The sequence below is a fragment of the Salvelinus fontinalis genome, chromosome 18, assembly GCF_029448725.1.
Source record: "Salvelinus fontinalis isolate EN_2023a chromosome 18, ASM2944872v1, whole genome shotgun sequence".
In the NCBI taxonomy this organism is placed as follows: Eukaryota; Metazoa; Chordata; class Actinopteri; order Salmoniformes; family Salmonidae; genus Salvelinus; species Salvelinus fontinalis.
Window position 1 is genome coordinate 58,259,849 of NC_074682.1, and position 23,607 is coordinate 58,283,455.

At 46.8% G+C, this 23,607-nt stretch overlaps 1 protein-coding gene across 6 annotated transcripts in view; it reads right to left on the reverse strand.

Annotated features, from left to right (window-relative positions):
• Nucleotides 1–12,160: 12,160 nt before the first annotated feature.
• Nucleotides 12,161–23,607, reverse strand: part of atp2b2 (ATPase plasma membrane Ca2+ transporting 2) — a gene marked incomplete at its 5' end in the record, with an annotated part of 233,873 nt that continues 222,426 nt past the window's right edge. For 4 of the 6 annotated variants that reach the window (XM_055869918.1, XM_055869921.1, XM_055869917.1 and 1 more), the window contains 1 exon segment: nt 12,161–16,225. In XM_055869918.1, the coding sequence (XP_055725893.1) occupies nt 15,896–16,225 (330 nt within the window). In that variant the 3' untranslated portion in view covers nt 12,161–15,895. 6 annotated transcript variants of the gene reach the window in all.

A 23,607-nucleotide genomic window follows, 5' to 3' on the forward strand; every position in this document is an offset into this window, starting at 1 on the left:
ATAACAATGATCTAGTGTTTTACGAGCCCTGGTAGCACAATCGATATGCTGATAAAATTTAGGGAGTCTTGTTTTCAGATTAGCCTTGTTAAAATCCCCAGCTACGATGAATGCAGCCTCAGGGTGTGTGGTTTCTAGATTACATAGAGTCAAATAAAGTTAGTTCAGGGCCGTCGATGTGTCTGCGTGGGGGGGAATATACACGACTGTGATTATGATCGAAGAGAATTCTCTTGGTAGATAACGCGGTCGTCATTTGATTGTAAGGAATTCTATGTCAGTGGAACAGAAGGATTTGAGTTCCTGTATGTTGCTATGATCACACCACGTCTCGTTAATCATAAGGCATACACCCCCGCCCTTCTTCTTACCAGAGAGACTCTTAAGTAAATGCATTTGCTCTTGGTTCTTTGTTTTCGAAAGATTGGAGAAGTGGTTTACATCTCCATTTTGGATAGTTAGCTCCCCATGTTGTTGTTTGTTTGTTTGTTTTCCAATTTTCCCAGAAGTTATTTGATTCTATAGATTCTTCAATCACCTTGAGCTGTTTTTCTAACATTTATTGTTTTAGTGTTTCCGCGTAGTGAAGGCGTAGGCTTTGGTTTGCTATGTTTTTGGTTGGACACGTTTCTCAATTTCTTCCTTAGGTTTTTTTTTTTTTACATTCTTCATCAAACCATTTCTCATTGTCGTTAGTTTTCTTAGGTTTGCTGCTTGAATTTAAAATGTGATATGTTATCAGGTTTCCTACTGCTAAGTTTACACATGCACTATTGCAGGGATAACCGAAAGGTCACTGGTTCAAATCCCCAAGCCGACTAGGTGAAAAATAAAGGCACTTGATCAAGGCACTTGAATCAACCCTAATTTCTCCTGTAAGTCTCTCTGAATAAATAAGCGTCTGCTAAATAACTAAAATGTCAAATGTAAAACGTCTCGAAGTAGTTTCTGTCGGCAGGTCTGGGAAGGTGTCTGTTGCTCTGTTGCTCCTGTGTGAGGTGCTGGGGCTGATGTCTTTCAGGTTCCTTGCAAACGTAAGGACTGCTGCTTTATACGACTCCAACACCATCATTATGTTTGCCGACGACACAACAGTGGTAGGCCTGATCACCCGACAACGACGAGACAGCCTATAGGGAGGAGGTCAGAGACCTTGCCGTGTGGTGCCAGGACAACAACCTCTCTCTCAATGTGATCAAGACAAAGGAGATGATCGTGGACTACAGGAAAAGGAGGACCGAACAGGCCCTCATTCTCATCGACGGGGCTGTAGTGGAGCAGGTTGAGAGCTTCATGTTTCTTGGTGTTCACATCACCAACAAACTAACATGGTCCACACCAAGACAGTCATGAAGAGGACACGACAAAACCTATTCCCCCTCAAGAGACTAACAATATTTGTAATGAGTCCTCAGATCCTCAAAAGGTTCTACAGTTGCACAATCGAGAGCATCCTGACTGGTTGCATCACTGCCTGGTATGGCACCTGCTCGGCCTCCGACTGCAAGGAACTACAGAGGGTAGTGCGAATGGCCCAGTACATCACTGGGGCCAGGCTTCCTGCCATCCAGGACCTCTATACCAAGTGGTGTCAAAGGAAGGCCCTAAAAATTGTCAAAGACTCCAGCCACCCTAGTCATAGACTGTTCTCTCTGCTACCACATGGCAAGCGGTACCGGAGCGCCAAGTCTAGGTCCAAGAGGCTTCTAAACAGCTTCTACCCTCAAGCCAGAAGTCTCCTGAACATCTAGTCAAATGGCTACCCAGACTACTTGCTGTGCATGCCCTCTTTACACCACTGCTACTCTCTGTTGTCGTCTATGCATAGTCACTTTAATAACTCTACCTACATGTACATAGTACCTCACCTAACTGGTGCCCCCGCACATTGACTCTGTATCGGCACCCCCCTGTATATATTGTTATTTTTTTTTACTGCTGCTCATTAATCACTCGTTACTTTTATCTCTTATCCTTTGCAGAGGTGGACCTGGTCATAAAGATTGTTCAGGGTGGAGTGGTGGGCCAGGTAGACGTTAGGTTTTGAGGCCATACCCTCTGTATGGTAGCAGGGTGGAGATAAGTGGAAGAAGCTTTTTCAATCACTCCCTTGAGTACAACTTCCTGCTGTGCTCTCAGGTCATTTGTGCCTGTGTGTATTATTATGTGGCTGGGACACCCTAGTTGGTCCTCAGATAGCAGGTCTAGGGCATGCTTGGTGTTTGGGCACCAGAGTTTAGCCACTGTGTGTTTGATGAAAAGTTCTTTATCTTATATATTTCCAATTCGAGTCGATAAGGAGTACAATCTGTGGCTTTTTTGTGTGTTCTTAGTGGGTATCTTCACGGGGTCTTCTAGGAGGGGGTGGGATCTGCTAGGAGGGGGTGGGGTCTGCTAGGAGGGGGTGGATCTGCTAGGGTTGGTGGTTCTTCATTTATCTGTTCTGCTGTGATGTTGAGGCTGTGGTCAGGATCTGGGGTGGGAGTAGCCAGCTCTTTCACCACCTCCATCTTTCTTTCCTCCTCCTCTTCTAGTGCTTTCCTCTCCTCCCGCCGCTAGGCCTCCTCCTTCCGCTCCTCCTCTTTCTCCTGTTGGAGTAGTCTCACCACAGTCAGACACGTCTCTCCCCCTCCGGAGCTCCGGGGTGTTTTTCTGTTGGACTGTTGTCTGGTTGAGGGGGTGTTGTTGTGCTGGACTGTTGTCTGGTTGAGGGGGTGTTGTTGTGCTGGACTGTTGTCTGTTGTCTGGTTGAGGGGGTGTTGTTGTGCTGGACTGTTGTCTGGTTGAGGGGGTGTTGTTGTGCTGGACTGTTGTCTGGTTGAGGGGGTGTTGTTGTGCTGGACTGTTGTCTGGGTCTGGTTGAGGGGGTGTTGTTGTGTTGGACTGTTGTCTGGTTGAGGGGGTGTTGTTGTGATGGACTGTTGTCTGGTTGAGGGGGTGTTGTTGTGCTGGACTGTTGTCTGGTTGAGGGGGTGTTGTTGTGCTGGACTGTTGTCTGTTGTCTGGTTGAGGGGGTGTTGTTGTGCTGGACTGTTGTCTGGTTGAGGGGGTGTTGTTGTGTTGGACTGTTGTCTGGTTGAGGGGGTGTTGTTGTGCTGGACTGTTGTCTGGGTCTGGTTGAGGGGGTGTTGTTGTGTTGGACTGTTGTCTGGTTGAGGGGGTGTTGTTGTGCTGGACTGTTGTCTGGTTGAGGGGGTGTTGTTGTGATGGACTGTTGTCTGGTTAAGGGGGTGTTGTGATGGACTGTTGTCTGGTTGAGGGGGTGTTGTTGTGCTGGACTGTTGTCTGTTGTCTGGTTGAGGGGGTGTTGTTGTGCTGGACTGTTGTCTGGTTGAGGGGGTGTTGTTGTGCTGGACTGTTGTCTGGTTGAGGGGGTGTTGTTGTGCTGGACTGTTGTCTGGTTGAGGGGGTGTTGTTGTGATGGACTGTTGTCTGGTTGAGGGGGTGTTGTTGTGATGGACTGTTGTCTGGTTGAGGGGGTGTTGTTGTGTTGGACTGTTGTCTGGTTGAGGGGGTGTTGTTGTGATGGACTGTTGTCTGGTTGAGGGGGTGTTGTTGTCTGGTTGAGGGGGTGTTGTTGTGTTGGACTGTTGTCTGGTTGAGGGGGTGTTGTTGTGATGGACTGTTGTCTGGTTGAGGGGGTGTTGTTGTGTTGGACTGTTGTCTGGTTGAGGGGGTGTTGTTGTCATGGACTGTTGTCTGGTTGAGGGGGTGTTGTTGTCTGGTTGAGGGGGTGTTGTTGTCTGGTTGAGGGGGTGTTCTTGTCTGGTTGAGGGGGTGTTGTTGTGTTGGACTGTTGTCTGGTTGAGGGGGTGTTGTTGTGTTGGACTGTTGTCTGGTTGAGGGGGTGTTGTTGTGATGGACTGTTGTCTGGTTGAGGGGGTGTTGTTGTCTGGTTGAGGGGGTGTTGTTGTCTGGTTGAGGGGGTGTTGTTGTCTGGTTGAGGGGGTGTTGTTGTGTTGGACTGTTGTCTGGTTGAGGGGGTGTTGTTGTGTTGGACTGTTGTCTGGTTGAGGGGGTGTTGTTGTGTTGGACTGTTGTCTGGTTGGGGGGGTGTTGTGATGGACTGTTGTCTGGTTGAGGGGGTGTTGTTGTGATGGACTGTTGTCTGGTTGAGGGGGTGTTGTGATGGACTGTTGTCTGGTTGAGGGGGTGTTGTTGTGATGGACTGCTGTCTGGTTGAGGGGGTGTTGTTGTGATGGACTGTTGCCTGGTTGAGGGGGTGTTGTTGTGATGGACTGTTGTCTGGGTCTGGTTGAGGGGGTGTTGTTGTGTTGGACTGTTATCTGGGTCTGGTTGAGGGGGTGTTGTTGTGTTGGACTGTTATCTGGGTCTGGTTGAGGGGGTGTTGTTGTGATGGGCTGTTGTCTGGTTGAGGGGGTGTTGTTGTGCTGGACTGTTGTCTGGGTCTGGTTGAGGGGGTGTTGTTGTGATGGACTGTTGTCTGGTTGAGGGGGTGTTGTTGTGTTGGACTGTTGTCTGTTGTCTGGTTGAGGGGGTGTTGTTGTGATGGACTGTTGTCTGGTTGAGGGGGTGTTGTTGTCTGGTTGAGGGGGTGTTGTTGTCTGGTTGAGGGGGTGTTGTTGTGTTGGACTGTTGTCTGATTGAGGGGGTGTTGTTGTGTTGGACTGTTGTCTGGTTGAGGGGGTGTTGTTGTGATGGACTGTTGTCTGGTTGAGGGGGTGTTGTTTTGCTGGACTGTTGTCTGGTTGAGGGGGTGTTGTTGTGATGGACTGTTGTCTGGTTGAGGGGGTGTTGTTGTCTGGTTGAGGGGGTGTTGTTGTGCTGGACTGTTGTCTGGTTGAGGGGGTGTTGTGATGGACTGTTGTCTGGTTGAGGGGGTGTTGTTGTGTTGGACTGTTGTCTGGTTGAGGGGGTGTTGTTGTGATGGACTGTTGTCTGGTTGAGGGGGTGTTGTTGTGTTGGACTGTTGTCTGGTTGAGGGGGTGTTGTTGTGATGGACTGTTGTCTGGTTGAGGGGGTGTTGTGGTGGACTGTTGTCTGGTTGAGGGGGTGTTGTTGTGCTGGATTGTTGTCTGGTTGAGGGGGTGTTGTTGTGTTGGACTGTTGTCTGGTTGAGGAGGTGTTGTTGTGATGGACTGTTGTCTGGTTGAGGAGGTGTTGTTGTGCTGGACTGTTGTCTGGTTGAGGGGGTGTTGTTGTGCTGGACTGTTGTCTGGTTGAGGGGGTGTTGTTGTGATGGACTGTTGTCTGGTTGAGGAGGTGGTGTTGTGTTGGACTGTTGTCTGGTTGAGGGGGTGTTGTTCTGTTGGACTGTTGTCTGGGTCTGGTTGAGGGGGTGTTGTTGTGCTGGACTGTTGTCTGGTTGAGGGGGTGTTGTTGTGTTGGACTGTTGTCTTGGTCTGGTTAAGGAGGTGTTGTTGTGTTGGACTGTTGTCTTGGTCTGGTTGAGGGGGTGTTGTTGTGATGGACTGTTGTCTGGTTGAGGGGGTGTTGTTGTGTTGGACTGTTGTCTGGTTGAGGGGGTGTTGTTGTGTTGGGCTGTTGTCTGGTTGAGGGGGTGTTGTTGTGCTGGACTGTTGTCTGGTTGAGGGGGTGTTGTGATGGACTGTTGTCTGGTTGAGGGGGTGTTGTTGTGCTGGACTGTTGTCTGGTTGAGGGGGTGTTGTTGTGCTGGACTGTTGTCTAGTTGAGGAGGTGTTGTTGTGTTGGACTGTTGTCTGTTGTCTGGTTGAGGGGGTGTTGTTGTGTTGGACTGTTGTCTAGTTGAGGGGGGGTTGTTGTGATGGACTGTTGTCTGGGTCTGGTTGAGGAGGTGTTGTTGTGATGGACTGTTGTCTGGGTCTGGTTGAGGGGGTGGTGTTGTGCTGGACTGTTGTCTGGTTGAGGGGGTGTTGTTGTGCTGGACTGTTGTCTGGTTGAGGGGGTGTTGTTGTGGTGGACTGTTGTCTGGTTGAGGGGGTGTTGTTGTGCTGGACTGTTGTCTGGTTGAGGGGGTGTTGTTGTGATGGACTGTTGTCTGGTTGAGGGGGTGTTGTTGTCTGGTTGAGGGGGTGTTGTTGTGTTGGACTGTTGTCTGGTTGAGGGGGTGTTGTTGTGATGGACTGTTGTCTGGTTGAGGGGGTGTTGTTGTGTTGGACTGTTGTCTGGTTGAGGGGGTGTTGTTGTCATGGACTGTTGTCTGGTTGAGGGGGTGTTGTTGTCTGGTTGAGGGGGTGTTGTTGTCTGGTTGAGGGGGTGTTCTTGTCTGGTTGAGGGGGTGTTGTTGTGTTGGACTGTTGTCTGGTTGAGGGGGTGTTGTTGTGTTGGACTGTTGTCTGGTTGAGGGGGTGTTGTTGTGATGGACTGTTGTCTGGTTGAGGGGGTGTTGTTGTCTGGTTGAGGGGGTGTTGTTGTCTGGTTGAGGGGGTGTTGTTGTCTGGTTGAGGGGGTGTTGTTGTGTTGGACTGTTGTCTGGTTGAGGGGGTGTTGTTGTGTTGGACTGTTGTCTGGTTGAGGGGGTGTTGTTGTGTTGGACTGTTGTCTGGTTGGGGGGGTGTTGTGATGGACTGTTGTCTGGTTGAGGGGGTGTTGTTGTGATGGACTGTTGTCTGGTTGAGGGGGTGTTGTGATGGACTGTTGTCTGGTTGAGGGGGTGTTGTTGTGATGGACTGCTGTCTGGTTGAGGGGGTGTTGTTGTGATGGACTGTTGCCTGGTTGAGGGGGTGTTGTTGTGATGGACTGTTGTCTGGGTCTGGTTGAGGGGGTGTTGTTGTGTTGGACTGTTATCTGGGTCTGGTTGAGGGGGTGTTGTTGTGTTGGACTGTTATCTGGGTCTGGTTGAGGGGGTGTTGTTGTGATGGGCTGTTGTCTGGTTGAGGGGGTGTTGTTGTGCTGGACTGTTGTCTGGGTCTGGTTGAGGGGGTGTTGTTGTGATGGACTGTTGTCTGGTTGAGGGGGTGTTGTTGTGTTGGACTGTTGTCTGTTGTCTGGTTGAGGGGGTGTTGTTGTGATGGACTGTTGTCTGGTTGAGGGGGTGTTGTTGTCTGGTTGAGGGGGTGTTGTTGTCTGGTTGAGGGGGTGTTGTTGTGTTGGACTGTTGTCTGATTGAGGGGGTGTTGTTGTGTTGGACTGTTGTCTGGTTGAGGGGGTGTTGTTGTGATGGACTGTTGTCTGGTTGAGGGGGTGTTGTTTTGCTGGACTGTTGTCTGGTTGAAGGGGTGTTGTTGTGATGGACTGTTGTCTGGTTGAGGGGGTGTTGTTGTCTGGTTGAGGGGGTGTTGTTGTGCTGGACTGTTGTCTGGTTGAGGGGGTGTTGTGATGGACTGTTGTCTGGTTGAGGGGGTGTTGTTGTGTTGGACTGTTGTCTGGTTGAGGGGGTGTTGTTGTGATGGACTGTTGTCTGGTTGAGGGGGTGTTGTTGTGTTGGACTGTTGTCTGGTTGAGGGGGTGTTGTTGTGATGGACTGTTGTCTGGTTGAGGGGGTGTTGTGGTGGACTGTTGTCTGGTTGAGGGGGTGTTGTTGTGCTGGATTGTTGTCTGGTTGAGGGGGTGTTGTTGTGTTGGACTGTTGTCTGGTTGAGGAGGTGTTGTTGTGATGGACTGTTGTCTGGTTGAGGAGGTGTTGTTGTGCTGGACTGTTGTCTGGTTGAGGGGGTGTTGTTGTGCTGGACTGTTGTCTGGTTGAGGGGGTGTTGTTGTGATGGACTGTTGTCTGGTTGAGGAGGTGGTGTTGTGTTGGACTGTTGTCTGGTTGAGGGGGTGTTGTTCTGTTGGACTGTTGTCTGGGTCTGGTTGAGGGGGTGTTGTTGTGCTGGACTGTTGTCTGGTTGAGGGGGTGTTGTTGTGTTGGACTGTTGTCTTGGTCTGGTTAAGGAGGTGTTGTTGTGTTGGACTGTTGTCTTGGTCTGGTTGAGGGGGTGTTGTTGTGATGGACTGTTGTCTGGTTGAGGGGGTGTTGTTGTGTTGGACTGTTGTCTGGTTGAGGGGGTGTTGTTGTGTTGGGCTGTTGTCTGGTTGAGGGGGTGTTGTTGTGCTGGACTGTTGTCTGGTTGAGGGGGTGTTGTGATGGACTGTTGTCTGGTTGAGGGGGTGTTGTTGTGCTGGACTGTTGTCTGGTTGAGGGGGTGTTGTTGTGCTGGACTGTTGTCTAGTTGAGGAGGTGTTGTTGTGTTGGACTGTTGTCTGTTGTCTGGTTGAGGGGGTGTTGTTGTGTTGGACTGTTGTCTAGTTGAGGGGGGGTTGTTGTGATGGACTGTTGTCTGGGTCTGGTTGAGGAGGTGTTGTTGTGATGGACTGTTGTCTGGGTCTGGTTGAGGGGGTGGTGTTGTGCTGGACTGTTGTCTGGTTGAGGGGGTGTTGTTGTGCTGGACTGTTGTCTGGTTGAGGGGGTGTTGTTGTGGTGGACTGTTGTCTGGTTGAGGGGGTGTTGTTGTGCTGGACTGTTGTCTGGTTGAGGGGGTGTTGTTGTGATGGACTGTTGTCTGGTTGAGGGGGTGTTGTTGTGCTGGACTGTTGTCTGGTTGAGGGGGTGTTGTGATGGACTGTTGTCTGGTTGGGGGGGTGTTGTTGTGTTGGACTGTTGTCTGGTTGAGGGGGTGTTGTTGTGATGGACTGTTGTCTGGTTGAGGGGGTGTTGTTGTGTTGGACTGTTGTCTGGTTGAGGATGTGTGGTTGTGATGGACTGTTGTCTGGTTGAGGCGGTGTTGTTGTGTTGGACTGTTGGACTGTTGTCTGGTTGAGGGGGTGTTGTTGTGTTGGACTGTTGTCTGGTTAAGGAGGTGTTGTTGTGCTGTACTGTTGTCTGGTTGAGGGGGTGTTGTTGTATTGGATTGTTGTCTGGTTGAGGGGGTGTTGTTGTGATGGACTGTTGTCTGGTTGAGGGGGTGTTGTTGTGATGGACTGTTGTCTGGTTGAGGGGGTATTGTTGTGTTGGACTGTTGTCTGGTTGAGGGGGTGTTGTTGTGATGGACTGTTGTCTGGTTGAGGGGGTGTTGTTGTGATGGACTGTTGTCTGGTTGAGGGGGTGTTGTTGTGTTGGACTGTTGTCTGGTTGAGGGGGTGTTGTTGTGATGGACTGTTGTCTGGTTGACTGGAGTGTATTGACCTGTTGTTCCAGCTCCACCTGTCTTACCTCCAGCTGGGTAAATGTATCCTTCATTTCAGTGAGTGAGTAATGCTCTGTGCCGGGGGAGGCTGAATCTCCTCTTGGAGTTGCTCGTCTGAAAAGACCGACTCACTTGGGGTGGGGGAGTCATCACCAGGAGAGAGCTTCTCCTGCTGTGCTCTCTCTGATTCTCTAAATGTCCTGTAGGAAGTGCTAAACGTTTCCCTGTACCACCCTTGTCTCAGTCTCAGGCTCCTGAGTTTCCACATTTTTTTTTACATTTTACATTTTAGTCATTTAGCAGACGCTCTTATCCAGAGCGACTTACAGTAGAGTGCATACATTTTATTACATTTTACATTTTTACATATTACATTTTACATACTGAGACAAGGATATCCCTACCGGCCAAACCCTCCCTAACCCGGACGACGCTATGCCAATTGTGCGTCGCCCCACGGACCTCCCGGTTGCGGCCGGCTGCGACAGAGCCTGGGCGCGAACCCAGAGACTCTGGTGGCGCAGACCACCTAGACCACTGCGCCACCCGGGAGGCCTTCCACCTTGAGCCAATACCAGTGGCGGTGTGTCGTTCAGGGCAGGTGGGGCAGAGCCCACCTGTTTAGATAAAAATACAAAATATATCTGGTATTATTAACTACATTTTGACATTGTTTGCAAACTGATATGTGACACGTATTAATGCCAAAATAACATGCAAAACAGGCGAAATTACGGGTCGCCACTGACCTCTACCTCTCCTCATCCTCTCCTCTTCCTCGACCTCTCCATCTACTCTACCTCTCCTCCTCTCCCTTCTCCTCTACATCAACATCAACCTCTCCTCTCCCACCTCCTCTACCTCTCCTCTCCCTTCTCTCTACCTCTCATCCTCTACCTCTCCTCTCCCTTCTCTCTACCTCTCCCTCTCCTCTCCCTCCTCCTCTCCCTCTCTCTACCTCTCCCCTCACTTCTACTCCCCTCTCCGTTCTCCTCTCCTCTAGCTCTTCTCTCCCTTCTCCACTCCTCTCCTTCATTGGACTGAAAGAACTAACCAGGTGAAAGCCACTGACGATAAGCTTCCACCTTCTTGTTTGCATATCATCCATTCCACACAGCTTCAGACAGGTTTCGGACAACAGGAAGTTCTAATGAGGTTGCACCACAAAGGAAGACGAATGAGCTCCTCAGTCTTGTTAATTCTGCCGAGCATGCTCTCCACGTCTCCTTCCCTCCTAGCCTCCCTGTGCATTATAGGATGGAGCCGCCAAGGCGCCAAGGCAACCATTGTAAAAAACCTTTATATCCTCGTCAGTTGTGTGTGTGTGTGTGTGTGTTACGCAATCAAGAGTTTCACTACACATTCATGTCCTCATGCACAGTAGGGGAGACATTTAGATGAAGTCGCTAATGCATTTCTTTAAACAGAGAGGGTACGGTTACGAACACATCTGAAATGGGACCCTATTCCCTGGATAGTGCCAGAGCCTTGTTAGCATAACGCTTAAGAGTTTCTGTGGTAGAACACTTTAGCAAGTAGAGTTTCTGTGGTAGAACACTTTAGCAAATAGAGTTTCTGTGGTAGAACACTTTAGCAAGTCGAGTTTCTGTGGTAGAACACTTTAGCAAGTAGAGTTTCTGTGGTAGAACACTTTAGCAAATAGAGTTTCTGTGGTAGAACACTTTAGCAAGTCGAGTTTCTGTGGTAGAACACTTTAGCAAGTCGAGTTTCTGTGGTAGAACACTTTAGCAAGTAGAGTTTCTGTGGTAGAACACTTTAGCAAGTAGAGTTTCTGTGGTAGAACACTTTAGCAAGTAGAGTTTCTGTGGTAGAACACTTTAGCAAGTAGAGTTTCTGTGGTAGAACACTTTAGCAAATAGGGTATTCTTCTCGGGTATGTATTAAGATAATATTAGTGTGTCAAATGTCCTATTAAACACCCCCATCTGGTGGCCATTGAGGGAACAACACAACACATCATTGGAATGACATGGTCTAATCCAATAGGGAGCTACTGTCCTACAGTACTTTCCCCATCTGACAATTGACTCTGTCCGTGACGTCAGCTGAATACACCTGTTCAGTTCCAGCCCAACTAGATGCCCAGACGTTGCGTTGCATTGCATTGTTATTAGCTCTCGGCCATTTTAACTCTATTGCAGTGCAATAAAACCCCACGTTTAAATCAATTCATCATAAATAACCATATACTTATGTATTATTGATCTTTTTAACCGAAGATATTATTAAGGGTTAAAAAATATAAGATCAGCTACAATTGAATCTTGTTACAGTGTTTCAATCTAATACAGTGTTACACTAGTTTGATATTTTGCTAAGCAAAGATGCTCTTTATTCGCTACAGCTGCAAGCCAAGAAAACCAAAGATCACACAGACACTTTCGCCTCTGATTTTGGGTAAATTTAGCATTTTCCCCACTAATAGTTAAGGTGAGGATTGAGGAGGGAAAGCTGATCCATTGATTTGTATCTAGGAGAAACTTCACCCCGGAGTAAGGAAATCAAAGATCACACAGAGACCCTATCGGGTCATAGAACCAATCAGCACACAGGCGCCACACAACACGGGTCATAACACCATTCTGAGAACCAATCAGCACACAGACTCCACACAACACGGGTCATAACACCATTCTGAGAACCAATCAGCACACAGACTCCACACGACACGGGTCATAACACCATTCTGAGAACCAATCAACACACAGACTCCACACGACACGGGTCATAACACCATTCTGAGAACCAATCAGCACACAGACTCCACACGACACGGGTCATAACACCATTCTGAGAACCAATCAACACACAGACTCCACACGACACGGGTCATAACACCATTCTGAGAACCAATCAGCACACAGACTCCACACAACACGGGTCATAACACCATTCTGAGAACCAATCAACACACAGACTCCACACGACACGGGTCATAACACCATTCTGAGAACCAATCAACACACAGACTCCACACGACACGGGTCATAACACCATTCTGAGAACCAATCAGCACACAGACTCCACACGACACGGGTCATAACACCATTCTGAGAACCAATCAGCACACAGACTCCACACGACACGGGTCATAACACCATTCTGAGTTCATGCTGCTCTAGAAATTTATTTAGTGTTTTTTTTCATTGTTCATTTCTTTTTCACTTGCGCTTGCTCCTGTCTTGGGAGTCGTGGTAACGGACAGTCAAGCAGCAACAAGAGTCACAGTTCGTATAACGTTCGTCAAGCTAGAAAATAATTTACATCACATGTTTTTTTTTACTGACTTTTGAGACCACAAACATGGGGGGGGGTTGGGGGGGGGGGGGTTACAATCAGAAAGCATGACTTTTTTGCATAGTATTAAATGAACAAAGACATTGAGTTCTTTATTTACAATTATTGTATAGATAAACCAATTCATAAAAACAAGATGTAGGATGCCGGGGGAGACACTTATTTATCATTTATACCCATTAAATCGGCTAGAAATGCCACGTTTCACCGTTGGCATTTTCACGTTTTCTTTGTTCCACTAAAAAAAACTGCATGCTGCTAGGTAAAATACAGAGACGCAGGAGACATATTGCAAGAAGTGTCCTCATTATTACGATCGTTATTATTATTTATAATATTAGTTGGATGCGTTTAGTGAAGCGCGTATGATGAGGTCTGATGAGCCCGTATTCAGAGTACGACTGCTGGTCTAGGATCAGGTCCCGCCCCCCTTTTTCTATAATAATCTGATCCTAGATCAGATCTCCTACTAGGATAAACTTTATGAATATAGGGCCTGGTGGTCTGGTTGAGACTTGTAACGGCTCAGGGCCCATATTCACAAAGTGTCTCAGAACAGGAGTTGTAATCTAGTATGTGAATCATTATGAATACGAGAGAGGGAGGGGGGGTGACTGATCCAAAGACCTGACTTGCTTTGTGAATACGGGCCCTGATCAGTAATGAATTCTACTATAGAGGAATTGCGTAGAGTGCAAGCAGAGTTTAGTAAAGTACAGCCCACTAGCCTGGACGGTTGGACCGTCGTATGTATGTCCTCTTAGAATACATTACTCTATGTACGTGGAATAGTCTACTGATCACTGTTGCATCCCCTAAAACCGGAACATACAGCTTAATTAAACGTACAGATGTGATTTAAAAAAAAAAAAATGTTGGCCGAAGTTCTTTTGATGTAAAATAAAATTTAAATAAAAAGAGGTTTTACCCGAAGGAGAAAAAAAAAAAATACTAAAATTTCAAGCGGTTTTTAAAGCAAAGTGCAGAATTCAAGAGAGACCATTTCTGAATGAAGATAGAGCTGTTTCAGCAACAATGGTGCTTAGCTTGTTCAACAGGCCTGAGCTAAGGGTTGAAAGCTTGTGGCCTCTCCTGATCTGACGGCAGAAATGGTTTAATTAAAGAGAAGTCCGGTCAACGTATAATTACCACAGGATTTCGTTTAGAATAGAACAATTGGGATTGGTTCAACTTGCATATTGAGCATATTACATCACGCTTTTCAATGTCTCCAATTGGTTGTAGGAATATTACAATAACACGAGAATGTGCGCTATGCTAATGAACGCCTCTGTGTCTGTGTTGATATGTAGTAAGTTAAGTGTGCCTTCGTCCTTTTGTAATCTCCCACATCCTTTTATAAAGCACAATAAATAGTTCTAACAACTACGTGAATAGTGTTGAGATGCTAGAGTTGACTTGGTGAAGGCAGGGAAGACAAGCTTGGTTTAAACACCACAGAAACACAGTCTAAAAGCACAACACAGAGGGATTTCATTCATATCCTGATAGTGAGGAAATGTCTTTTCTTCTTCGTTTGTTTGTTGTTGGAAAAAGAGTCAAAGCGTCATTACATTTTTTTTTTTGGCGTTCAAAATGCCAATAAGCCGTGTTGGGTTTTTTTCTTATTATTTTTAAAAAGGAAAACATAAAAATCAATAAAATAATAAAACAATCAATCATCACATTATATCACAAGATTTTCAACATAACTTTTAGATTTTTTCTATACAGATAAGCCAAATATACTTTAGTTTGCAATTTCTAATATAAATCCATCGCAGCCTTTGATGGTCACACAAAATAAAATGTAAAAATCCTTAAAACTAGCAGTTTTTATATAGAATACATGTCTGTTATAGAAGGCCTGTTCGGCCTCTCAGCTCAGAGTAAGTCTCAATTTAAGTTAAATTTCAAGCTTTGAACGAAAAATAACAAAAATAAGAAAAATTGTTAATTAAATAAATAAAACCTTTAGTCTTATTAACATTTCTGTTTGCAAACAAAGAGTTCAGAGTTCATCCCAACAATCATATAATACTAACATTAATTATACATCCCATAATATTTTGGTTTTCTTTTGTTATCCTCTAAAAAATATCTACAGTATTTGATAGCAGGCAAGTCCAGTACACTGTATATTATAGACACCAACGAGGAGAACTCAAAACAACTCGAGTTTTTCTGAATGGTTTGGAACCCTACAAAATGAACCATGAAGTTTCTACACGTTTTGTAAACAAATGACATTCTTTTAAGGACATAAATAAGTTAAAGTAGTTAGAGCCATTGAAGCAGAAACAAGGCAACATGCCAACAAATAAAGATAAACTCTGTGTATATATATAAAACTCTGTCTGTATATGTATATATATATATATATATACACATACACACATGAGTTTATCATAAGTTTAAGAAATGCTATTTATTTATGGGTTACTCTTTTCCAACAGGTGCAAATCTCCTGTGCTTGTCGAGTCCTACGACCTTGATACACGTCTCATGTATAAATCAAATGCATTTTTACAGTTAGAGCACATGCCACACGGAGAGAACTCGTAGACCAACGATCGGATAAAGCTGCCTTAAAGATCCACTTCTCACCCACCCAATCAAATTTAAAACAATTTAAATAAAAACATTGGATAATGTACATTCATGCAGGAGCAATAATAATGTTTTAATTTCATCTATTATCAATACAGTATTTGTTCATGTGAGGACGGAGTGGGGAGCGAGTTGTTGTGTATGCTGTTTTTCCACTCACTTTCTGGTCCTCCTCTTCACTGCTGCTAGAGACATGGTTCAGTCAGTCAGTCAGCAGCGCGCGCGCACACACACACACACACACACAAACACGCACCACACACACACACACACGCACCACACACACGCACACACGCACCACACACACACACGCGCACACACGCACACACACACACGCACCACACACACACGCACCACACACACACACACACACACACACACGCACACACACACACACACGCACATGTCATGTGTGTTGGCTTTTGTTGTGCTTTCTGATTGTATGTGTGGTATGATGTTTTCTCCAAGTACAGGAGGAGAGAGCAGGAGACAGACTGAGGCTAGAGGAAGGTCTCCAAACTGCAGACAAAGGAGGTATCCAAGAGACTGAAAGACAGAAGTCTCCAAACTGCAGTGTGGGAGCCGCCCGGCTGCAGTAGAGATCTCCAGCAGGCCTCAAGAGAACAGTCTCTATATTGCAGTAGAGAAAGGTCTCCAAGTGGCAGGGAAGGAGGTCTCCAGATTGCAGACGGAGGTCTCCACTAGCCAGGCTGTCAGAAGATGCTGTTAGAGGTCTCCAAGGGTGCAGTGGGATGGTGTCTCCAAGGCTGCAGTGGGATGGTGTCTCCAAGGCTGCAGTGGGATGGTGTCTCCAAGGTTGCAGATGAGGTCACCAGCCAGCTGCAGGCCACTAGAGGGAGGTCTCCACCAGCCAGCTGCAGGCCACTAGAGGGAGGTCTCCACCAGCCAGCTGCAGGCCACTAGAGGGAGGTCTCCAGACTGTGCAGTGGGCTGGCTGGGCTGGAGGATGCAGCTGACTTACTGGTGGTGTCGATGGTGAGGTTGATGCCGCTGTCGACGGCATTGTTGTTCTTGTTGGGGGACTGGGGCTGGCTGTCTGTCTGGGATTGGGGGATCATCCTCAACGCAGGGTCCTCTTCCAGATCCGTGTCGTCTATCAGGGGGATGTGGGGCGTGGTGTCTTCTATCCTAAACTCTGGGTGGGTCATGAAGTTATGGATGGACGGTCTAGAGTCTGGTTTTTCCAAGCCTTCGTAGAGGGAGCTACGGAATGCGTTCACGACGCGAATCTGTGGTGGGGAGGGAGAGAAGAGGGGGGAGGGAGAGAAGAGGGGGGAGGGAGAGAAGAGGTGAGAGAGAGAAGAGGTGAGAGAGAGAAGAGGGGGGAGGGAGAGAAGAGGGGGGAGGGAGAGAAGAGGGGGGAGGGAGTAAACACAGGAGAGCAAATAAGAATCGTCAGGAAGGATTGCCTCTGGGAGGGACGAGGGGGGAGGCAGAGATTCCTCTGAGATTGAGAGATGGTCAGATAAAGACCGAGAGGGTTAGGGAGGAGGAGGAGGAGGAGGAGGAGGAGGAAGAGGAAACTGCAGTCTGTGGTCTGCGTAACAGTACAGTATAATACAGGGAACTACAGTATAATACAATACAATATGGTACACAACTCACTCATCTGACGCGCACGTAAACAGAAGGTCATTGGCAAAACACAAGATAAAGTTAACAGTCATATGTATAAACCAAAACCCAATGTGCGTTATACCTATAGAGACAAGATACAATATACCTATAGAGATAAGACATGTTATACCTATAGAGATACGTCACGTTATACCCATAGAGATAAGACATGTTATACCTATAGAGATAAGACACGTTATACCTATAGAGATAAGACATGTTATACCTATAGAGATAAGACATGTTATACCTATAGAGATACGTCACGTTATACCCATAGAGATAAGACATGTTATACCTATAGAGATACGTCACGTTATACCTATAGAGATAAGACATGTTATACCTATAGAGATACGTCACGTTATACCTATAGAGATACGTCACGTTATACCTATAGAGATAAGACACGTTATACCTATAGAGATAAGACATGTTATACCTATAGAGATAAGACATGTTATACCTATAGAGATAAGACATGTTATACCTATAGAGATACGTCACGTTATACCCATAGAGATAAGACATGTTATACCTATAGAGATACGTCACGTTATACCTATAGAGATAAGACATGTTATACCTATAGAGATACGTCACGTTATACCTATAGAGATAAGACATGTTATACCTATAGAGATAAGACATGTTATACCTATAGAGATACGTCACGTTATACCCATAGAGATAAGACATGTTATACCTATAGAGATACGTCACGTTATACCTATAGAGATAAGACATGTTATACCTATAGAGACAAGATACAATACGTTATACCTATAGAGATAAGACATGTTATACCTATAGAGATACGTCACGTTATACCCATAGAGATAAGACATGTTATACCTATAGAGATAAGACACGTTATACCTATAGAGATAAGACACTTTATACCTATAGAGATAAGACATGTTAATAATAGGTCATCCTTGACCTTGCATCACTGGTATACACTGTTTTATACGGCCATATTGGGTAAAAGGCTACTTTAATCAGATCAGTAAATAAATATAAATTACGGTCCCATTCTCATTTGCTTTTCACAATACCAAGAATTAGAACAGGTCCTGGTAGAAATAGTTTTAGTTACTCAGCTCCGTGGTGCTGGAATTGATGATCTAGTCACGTTGGTGGAGTTTAAACACTTGGTCGATGTAAATATCACAGAAGAGTGTGATGATCCAATGTGCGATCCACCTATGTAGAGGTAAGTCACGTTAAAAAAGGAATGATCCAATGTGTGATATACCTGTAGAGGTAAGTCACGTTAATAAAGGAATGATCCAAATTGTGATACACCTGTAGAGGTAAGTCACGTTAATAAAGGAATGATCCAAATTGTGATACACCTGTAGAGTTAAGTCACGTTAATAAAGAACTGCACACAGAAATACAAATCATGCAAGTTGAAGACGTCTGGAGGTCAGTAATGGTAGGAGGAAAAGGTTATACATCAGATCCATTGTAGGAGGTTGGAAGAGAGACGGACCATACAAGGACACGGAGTGATGGGTAGGACATCCACAGAGACTGTGAATGGATAAATGTGGACATAGTTGGGACATAGATGGACATAAAAGAGGAATGTCCAGGTTTTTAGGAGGAGATATGAGGAGACGGGAGAGGGGGGGATGCTGGGAAAAAGGATCACAGTCAGTGGCGAAACAACACAATGGAAGCAGACCAGACCACAAGCTTCAACAGCCAACCAAAACTAAACTCAGACAACCAACATAACAAGGTGAAACATGCAACAGGGCCGACGCGGTGATGAACAGAAGACAGGCACACAGACACCTAGCTGTACAACACAGCTAGGTTTTACTACCAGAGGTCTGCTTCTCTGAGCTCAACTCCATGCACGACTGAGCAAACAGTCAAGTATAGGCCCCAAACTAGTGCTTGTTCTGTTCCTATTGTTTTTTAAATGATTTTTATTGGGAGAAAAACACAAATAAAAGCATTATGTTATAGTACCATTGTTGATGTGTAACACACGTAAAATGTATTAATTACATAAATTGATTTAATTTCAAATGACTTTTTCTAAATTATTTTGTAACTATGTTTTGCTTTTTTAAAATAGTCTATTTCATTTTCACTGGTTATTTCATAGGTGCGTCAAATTAGCGATTCTGAATTGTTAGTATTGAATTCAAATACATTCACCGGCACAGTTTATTAGGTACACCACCCCGGTCACGAAAAATGTATCACTCCTATAGTCAGGTGGCCGTGGCTTGCTATATAAAGCAAACAGGCATCCAGGCATTCAGTTACTGTATGATTGAACGTTAGAACGGGCCAAAACGAGTGACATAAGTGACTGAGCGTGGTAGGATGGTCGGTGCCAAGCACGTCAGATCCAGTATCTCACAAACGAATGGCAAGAATCCTGCAAGCTAACAGGTCGGACCACAAAACGACATGACGGCGCAGTCCAACAGTCGTGTGTAGAACGACATCTCTGAACACACAACTCGAAATCGTCAATCCCTGTTACTGATTGGCTATTGCAGCAGACGACCACACCGGGTTTCACTCCTATCAGCTAAAAACAGGAAGCAGCAGCTCCAGTGGCCACGACATCATCAACACTGGACAACTGAGGCGTGATAAAACATAGTCTGGAACATGACAGGGAGCTCAGTTTACTAGAGTGTCCTGGTCAGTCCCCCCCCCAGACCTGGTCAGCCCCCCCCCCCCCCCCCCCCCAGACCTGGTCAGTCCCCCCCCCAGACCTGGTCAGTCCCCCAGCAGGTCCCCCCCCCAGACCTGGTCAGTCCCCCCCCCCAGACCTGGTCAGTCCCCCCCCCCCAGACCTGGTCAGTCCCCCCCCCCCAGACCTGGTCAGTCCCCCCCCCCCAGACCTGGTCAGTCCCCCCCCCCAGACCTGGTCAGTCCCCCCCCCCAGACCTGGTCAGTCCCCCAGCAGGTCCCCCAGACCTGGTCAGTCCCCCCCCCGGACCTGGTCAGTCCCCCAGACCTGGTCAGCCCCCCAGACCTGGTCAGTCCCCCAGACCTGGTCAGTCCCCCCCCCCCCCCCAGACCTGGTCAGTCCTCCAGACCTGGTCAGTCCCCCCCCCAGACCTGGTCAGTCCCCCCCCCAGACCTGGTCAGTCCCCCCCCCCCCAGACCTGGTCAGTCCCCCCAGACCTGGTCAGTCCCCCCCCAGACCTGGTCAGTCCCCCAGACCTGGTCAGTCCCCCCCCAGACCTGGTCAGCCCCCCCCCAGACCTGGTCAGCCCCCCCCCAGACCTGGTCAGTCCCCCCCCCAGACCTGGTCAGTCCCCCCCCCAGACCTGGTCAGTCCCCCCCCCAGACCTGGTCAGTCCCCCAGACCTGGTCAGTCCTCCAGACCTGGTCAGTCCCCCAGCAGGTCCCCCAGACCTGATCAGTCCCCCCCCCAGACCTGATCAGTCCCCCCCCCAGACCTGGTCAGTCCCCCAGCAGGTCCCCCAGACCTGATCAGTCCCCCCCCCCCCCCCCAGACCTGGTCAGTCCCCCAGACCTGGTCAGTCCCCCAGACCTGGTCAGTCCCCCAGCAGGTCCCCCAGACCTGGTCAGTCCCCCAGCAGGTCCTCCAGACCTGGTCAGTCCTCCAGACCTGGTCAGTCCCCCAGCAGGTCCTCCAGACCTGGTCAGTCCTCCAGCAGGTCCTCCAGACCTGGTCAGTCCTCCAGACCTCTACCCTATAGAGCATAATGGGATGATATGGAACGGGCAGCATGAATGTACCACCATACAATCTGCAGCAACTGTGTGATGCCATCGCGTCAGCATGGACCAACATCCCTGTGGAACGTTTCTGACACTTTGTAGATATACCCCGAAGAAGTCAGGATGTTCTGGAGGCAAAGGGGTGGTCCAACCCGGTATTAGATGGGTGTACCTAATAAACTGGCCAGTGAGTGTAAATGCTTCATGACATCTACTACAATCCCTTTCGATTCGGATGTCTATTATGCTAACCATAACTTTTAAGAGGAACCACTGACGTATGAAAAGTAAATTAGATGTGAGGGGAATTCTTTTCCATGTTTAACGATAGAAGCATGAAACTCTTTAAACATTCTTGAAAAACAGTATGTTTCTCAGCTGCTGTTTTTATGAAATGGTTATAGTTCCATCTACGTCTTGCCAGACCAATATTGTCAGAACTAACATTTTTAGGATTGACCGAGTACTCTGGGTACTCTTAATTAATCTTCTGGATTTTTGGCCTCAAAAGGAGGTATAGTGGCAAAAAAAAAACGAAACGGTCAAAGAAATCGGACCGTTTCTCAATGAGCGATGAAAAAGGTATACACCGTGGCCAACAGTCAGTCATATCAGCATTACGGACAGTACACAAACTCAGATCAAACCAAACAGCGTGAAGCCACGAGACGGGATGGCACACTGGCTACAGGCCCTCTGAGTTACATAAAGATGACAGAACAGAGATGACAGGACCATGAGAGCGACTGGACACAGAAAGAGAGAGCGAGAGAGGCGATTCTCTGCCTCCTACTTCCGTCTTGTCTTCTCAGCTGTAACGAGAAGACAAAACCAGGATCCAGTTTCCCCCCTGTAAATAACGAATGATACCATTGGCTGAAACAGCACAGTAAGAAATGATACTGTAGTGGCTTCCTTTCCTCTTTACCATAGCCACTGCCCAAGCCTGAAGCGGGGTTGTTTCGGACGCATACAGTCCACACTTAACGTTTCCAAACGGCCAAACATTCAATGAGATCCAGGGATATGGTGCAACAAAAAATGTTTATTCTTCTTATCTAACAAAAAGGTATTCTCCAATCAACTTAAAGCAGAGATTACTTGAAATGCAAATACATAATATAATATGACCTGTCTGTCTTTCTGTATGTATGTCTATATGTCTATATGTCTATATGGTCAAAAAACTATACCGCTCCCGCATCTAGCAAGGACTCCCCCCCCCCGAAGGCCCAACTTCCTGCCTTTATACTAACACAATTAACACAGTACAATGAATGGGCAAGAGGGGGGGCCAAAAACTGAGTTACACTAATAACAAATGAATATATCTCAATCCGGTAAATAAATCATAAAGGTACGTACCTAATATTTCATCATATACATTAATATTTAATATATTTACACAAATGTACATGGAGCTCAGTATGTTCAGTCTTTTATACAAATATGCCCAAATCGGCTCTAACATACCGGCCCCTAATTGTTGACTGCACTGAATGCACAACAATTACTTAATATTCAAACGTAGAGCCAATACAAAAACATTCTATACCAGAGCACCATTACAGTTCATAGCTATATACAAATATACAAGGTGCCATATAGGAAAATAGTCCATAGATCTCAGTCTGAGTTGAAGTGTAAAGGTGTTCAACTTCCAAAAAATGTCAAGAGTTTGACGTCCAAAAAATGTATGACATCAAAGAATGTAAGAGTACGACATCAACGAATCAGAGGTGCACATGATTCAAAGATGGAGCACTGTGTGTGTGTGTGTGTGTGTGTGTCTCACTTCGTCGCCTCAAGGAGCAGACAGAGTTTATTGATAGGTCTCTGTAAGATATTGGTCTTAGTCTTAACCATGACGCTCCGGACAAGACCTTTGGCCCCTGGCAAAGCCTTCACCACACGCCCCATTAGCCAAGAGTTCCTTGGGGCGGTGTCATCGACGATGACCACAAGGTCACCAGGACTGAAGTTTCTCTTAGTTTTGTTCCACTTGTTCCGCTCCTGCATAAGTGGAAGATACTCCCTGATCCATCTCTTCCAGAAGAGGTCAGTGATATATTGTACTTGCTTCCATCTCCTTCGTGAGTATAGGTCACTTCTCTGGAATAGTCCTGGTGGCAGGACTGGCTTTGCTTTCAGATGAAGCAGATGGTTCGGAGTCAGGGGTTCTAGATCGTTAGGGTCATTTGTTACAGTAGTGATTGGTCTGTCGTTCATAATCGCCTCAACTTCACACAAGGCTGTCTGCAAAGCCTCATCATCCAGTACTTGCTCTTTAAGGACTGAATAGAGGATCTTTTTCACCAGTCGGATCAACCTCTCCCATACCCCCCCATGGTGGGCTCCAGAGGGAGGGTTGAATGACCATGTCACTCCTTCCTTCAGTAATTTATTTTGAATCTTGTTGTGATCCAGCTCTTTCAGAGCTTCTCCTAGCTCTCTGTGTGTTCCAACAAAGTTGGTGCCATTGTCTGTTCTGATACTTGTTACTGGGCCCCTTCGACAGATGAACCTGCGCAGGGCATTGATGCAGGAATCAGTATCCAGATAACTAGCAACTTCTAGATGGACAGCTCGACTCACAAGGCAAGTAAAGATCACACCATACCGCTTCACATGAACGCGGCCTCGCTTCACCTCTATGGGGCCAAAGTAATCTATGCCCACATGGGTGAAAGGCGGCAAATCAGGTGCTACCCGATCTTGTGGAAGGTCAGCCATCTTCTGTTCTCCAGCTCTAGCTTGCATCCGCCTGCAGAAGACACAGCTCTTAAGGATCTTTCTTGCTAAGGAGTTGGCACAGGGTATCCAATATCGCTGGCGAAGTCTAGAAAGCATGTGACCTCTCCCAGAGTGGCCAACCTGCTCATGGATGTGGAGTAAGATCAGTCTGGAGATGTAGGAGTCTTTGGGCAGGATCATAGGATTATTTAGTTCCGTAGGCATAGCAGCTTTGCTTAACCTTCCTCCTACTCTCAGAATGCCATTGTCAACTATTGGGTCAAGCTTACAGATTGAGCCGCTTCTCTTGGCACATTGTTTTCCTTTTACAACTAGTGCAATTTCTTGTTTAAAGTGCTGTCGTTGCTCAAATCGAATGATGACCTTTTCTGCTTCATCTAGGTCATCTACAGACAGACTTTCTTTTCCAAACGTCAGTTTGAACTTGTCAATTTGTTCCTTCAGTGAGTTTGTCAGACTCTGATCTGATCCTGGATCAGTTTGGGTGAGAACTTTCCTTTTCTGGCTTAAC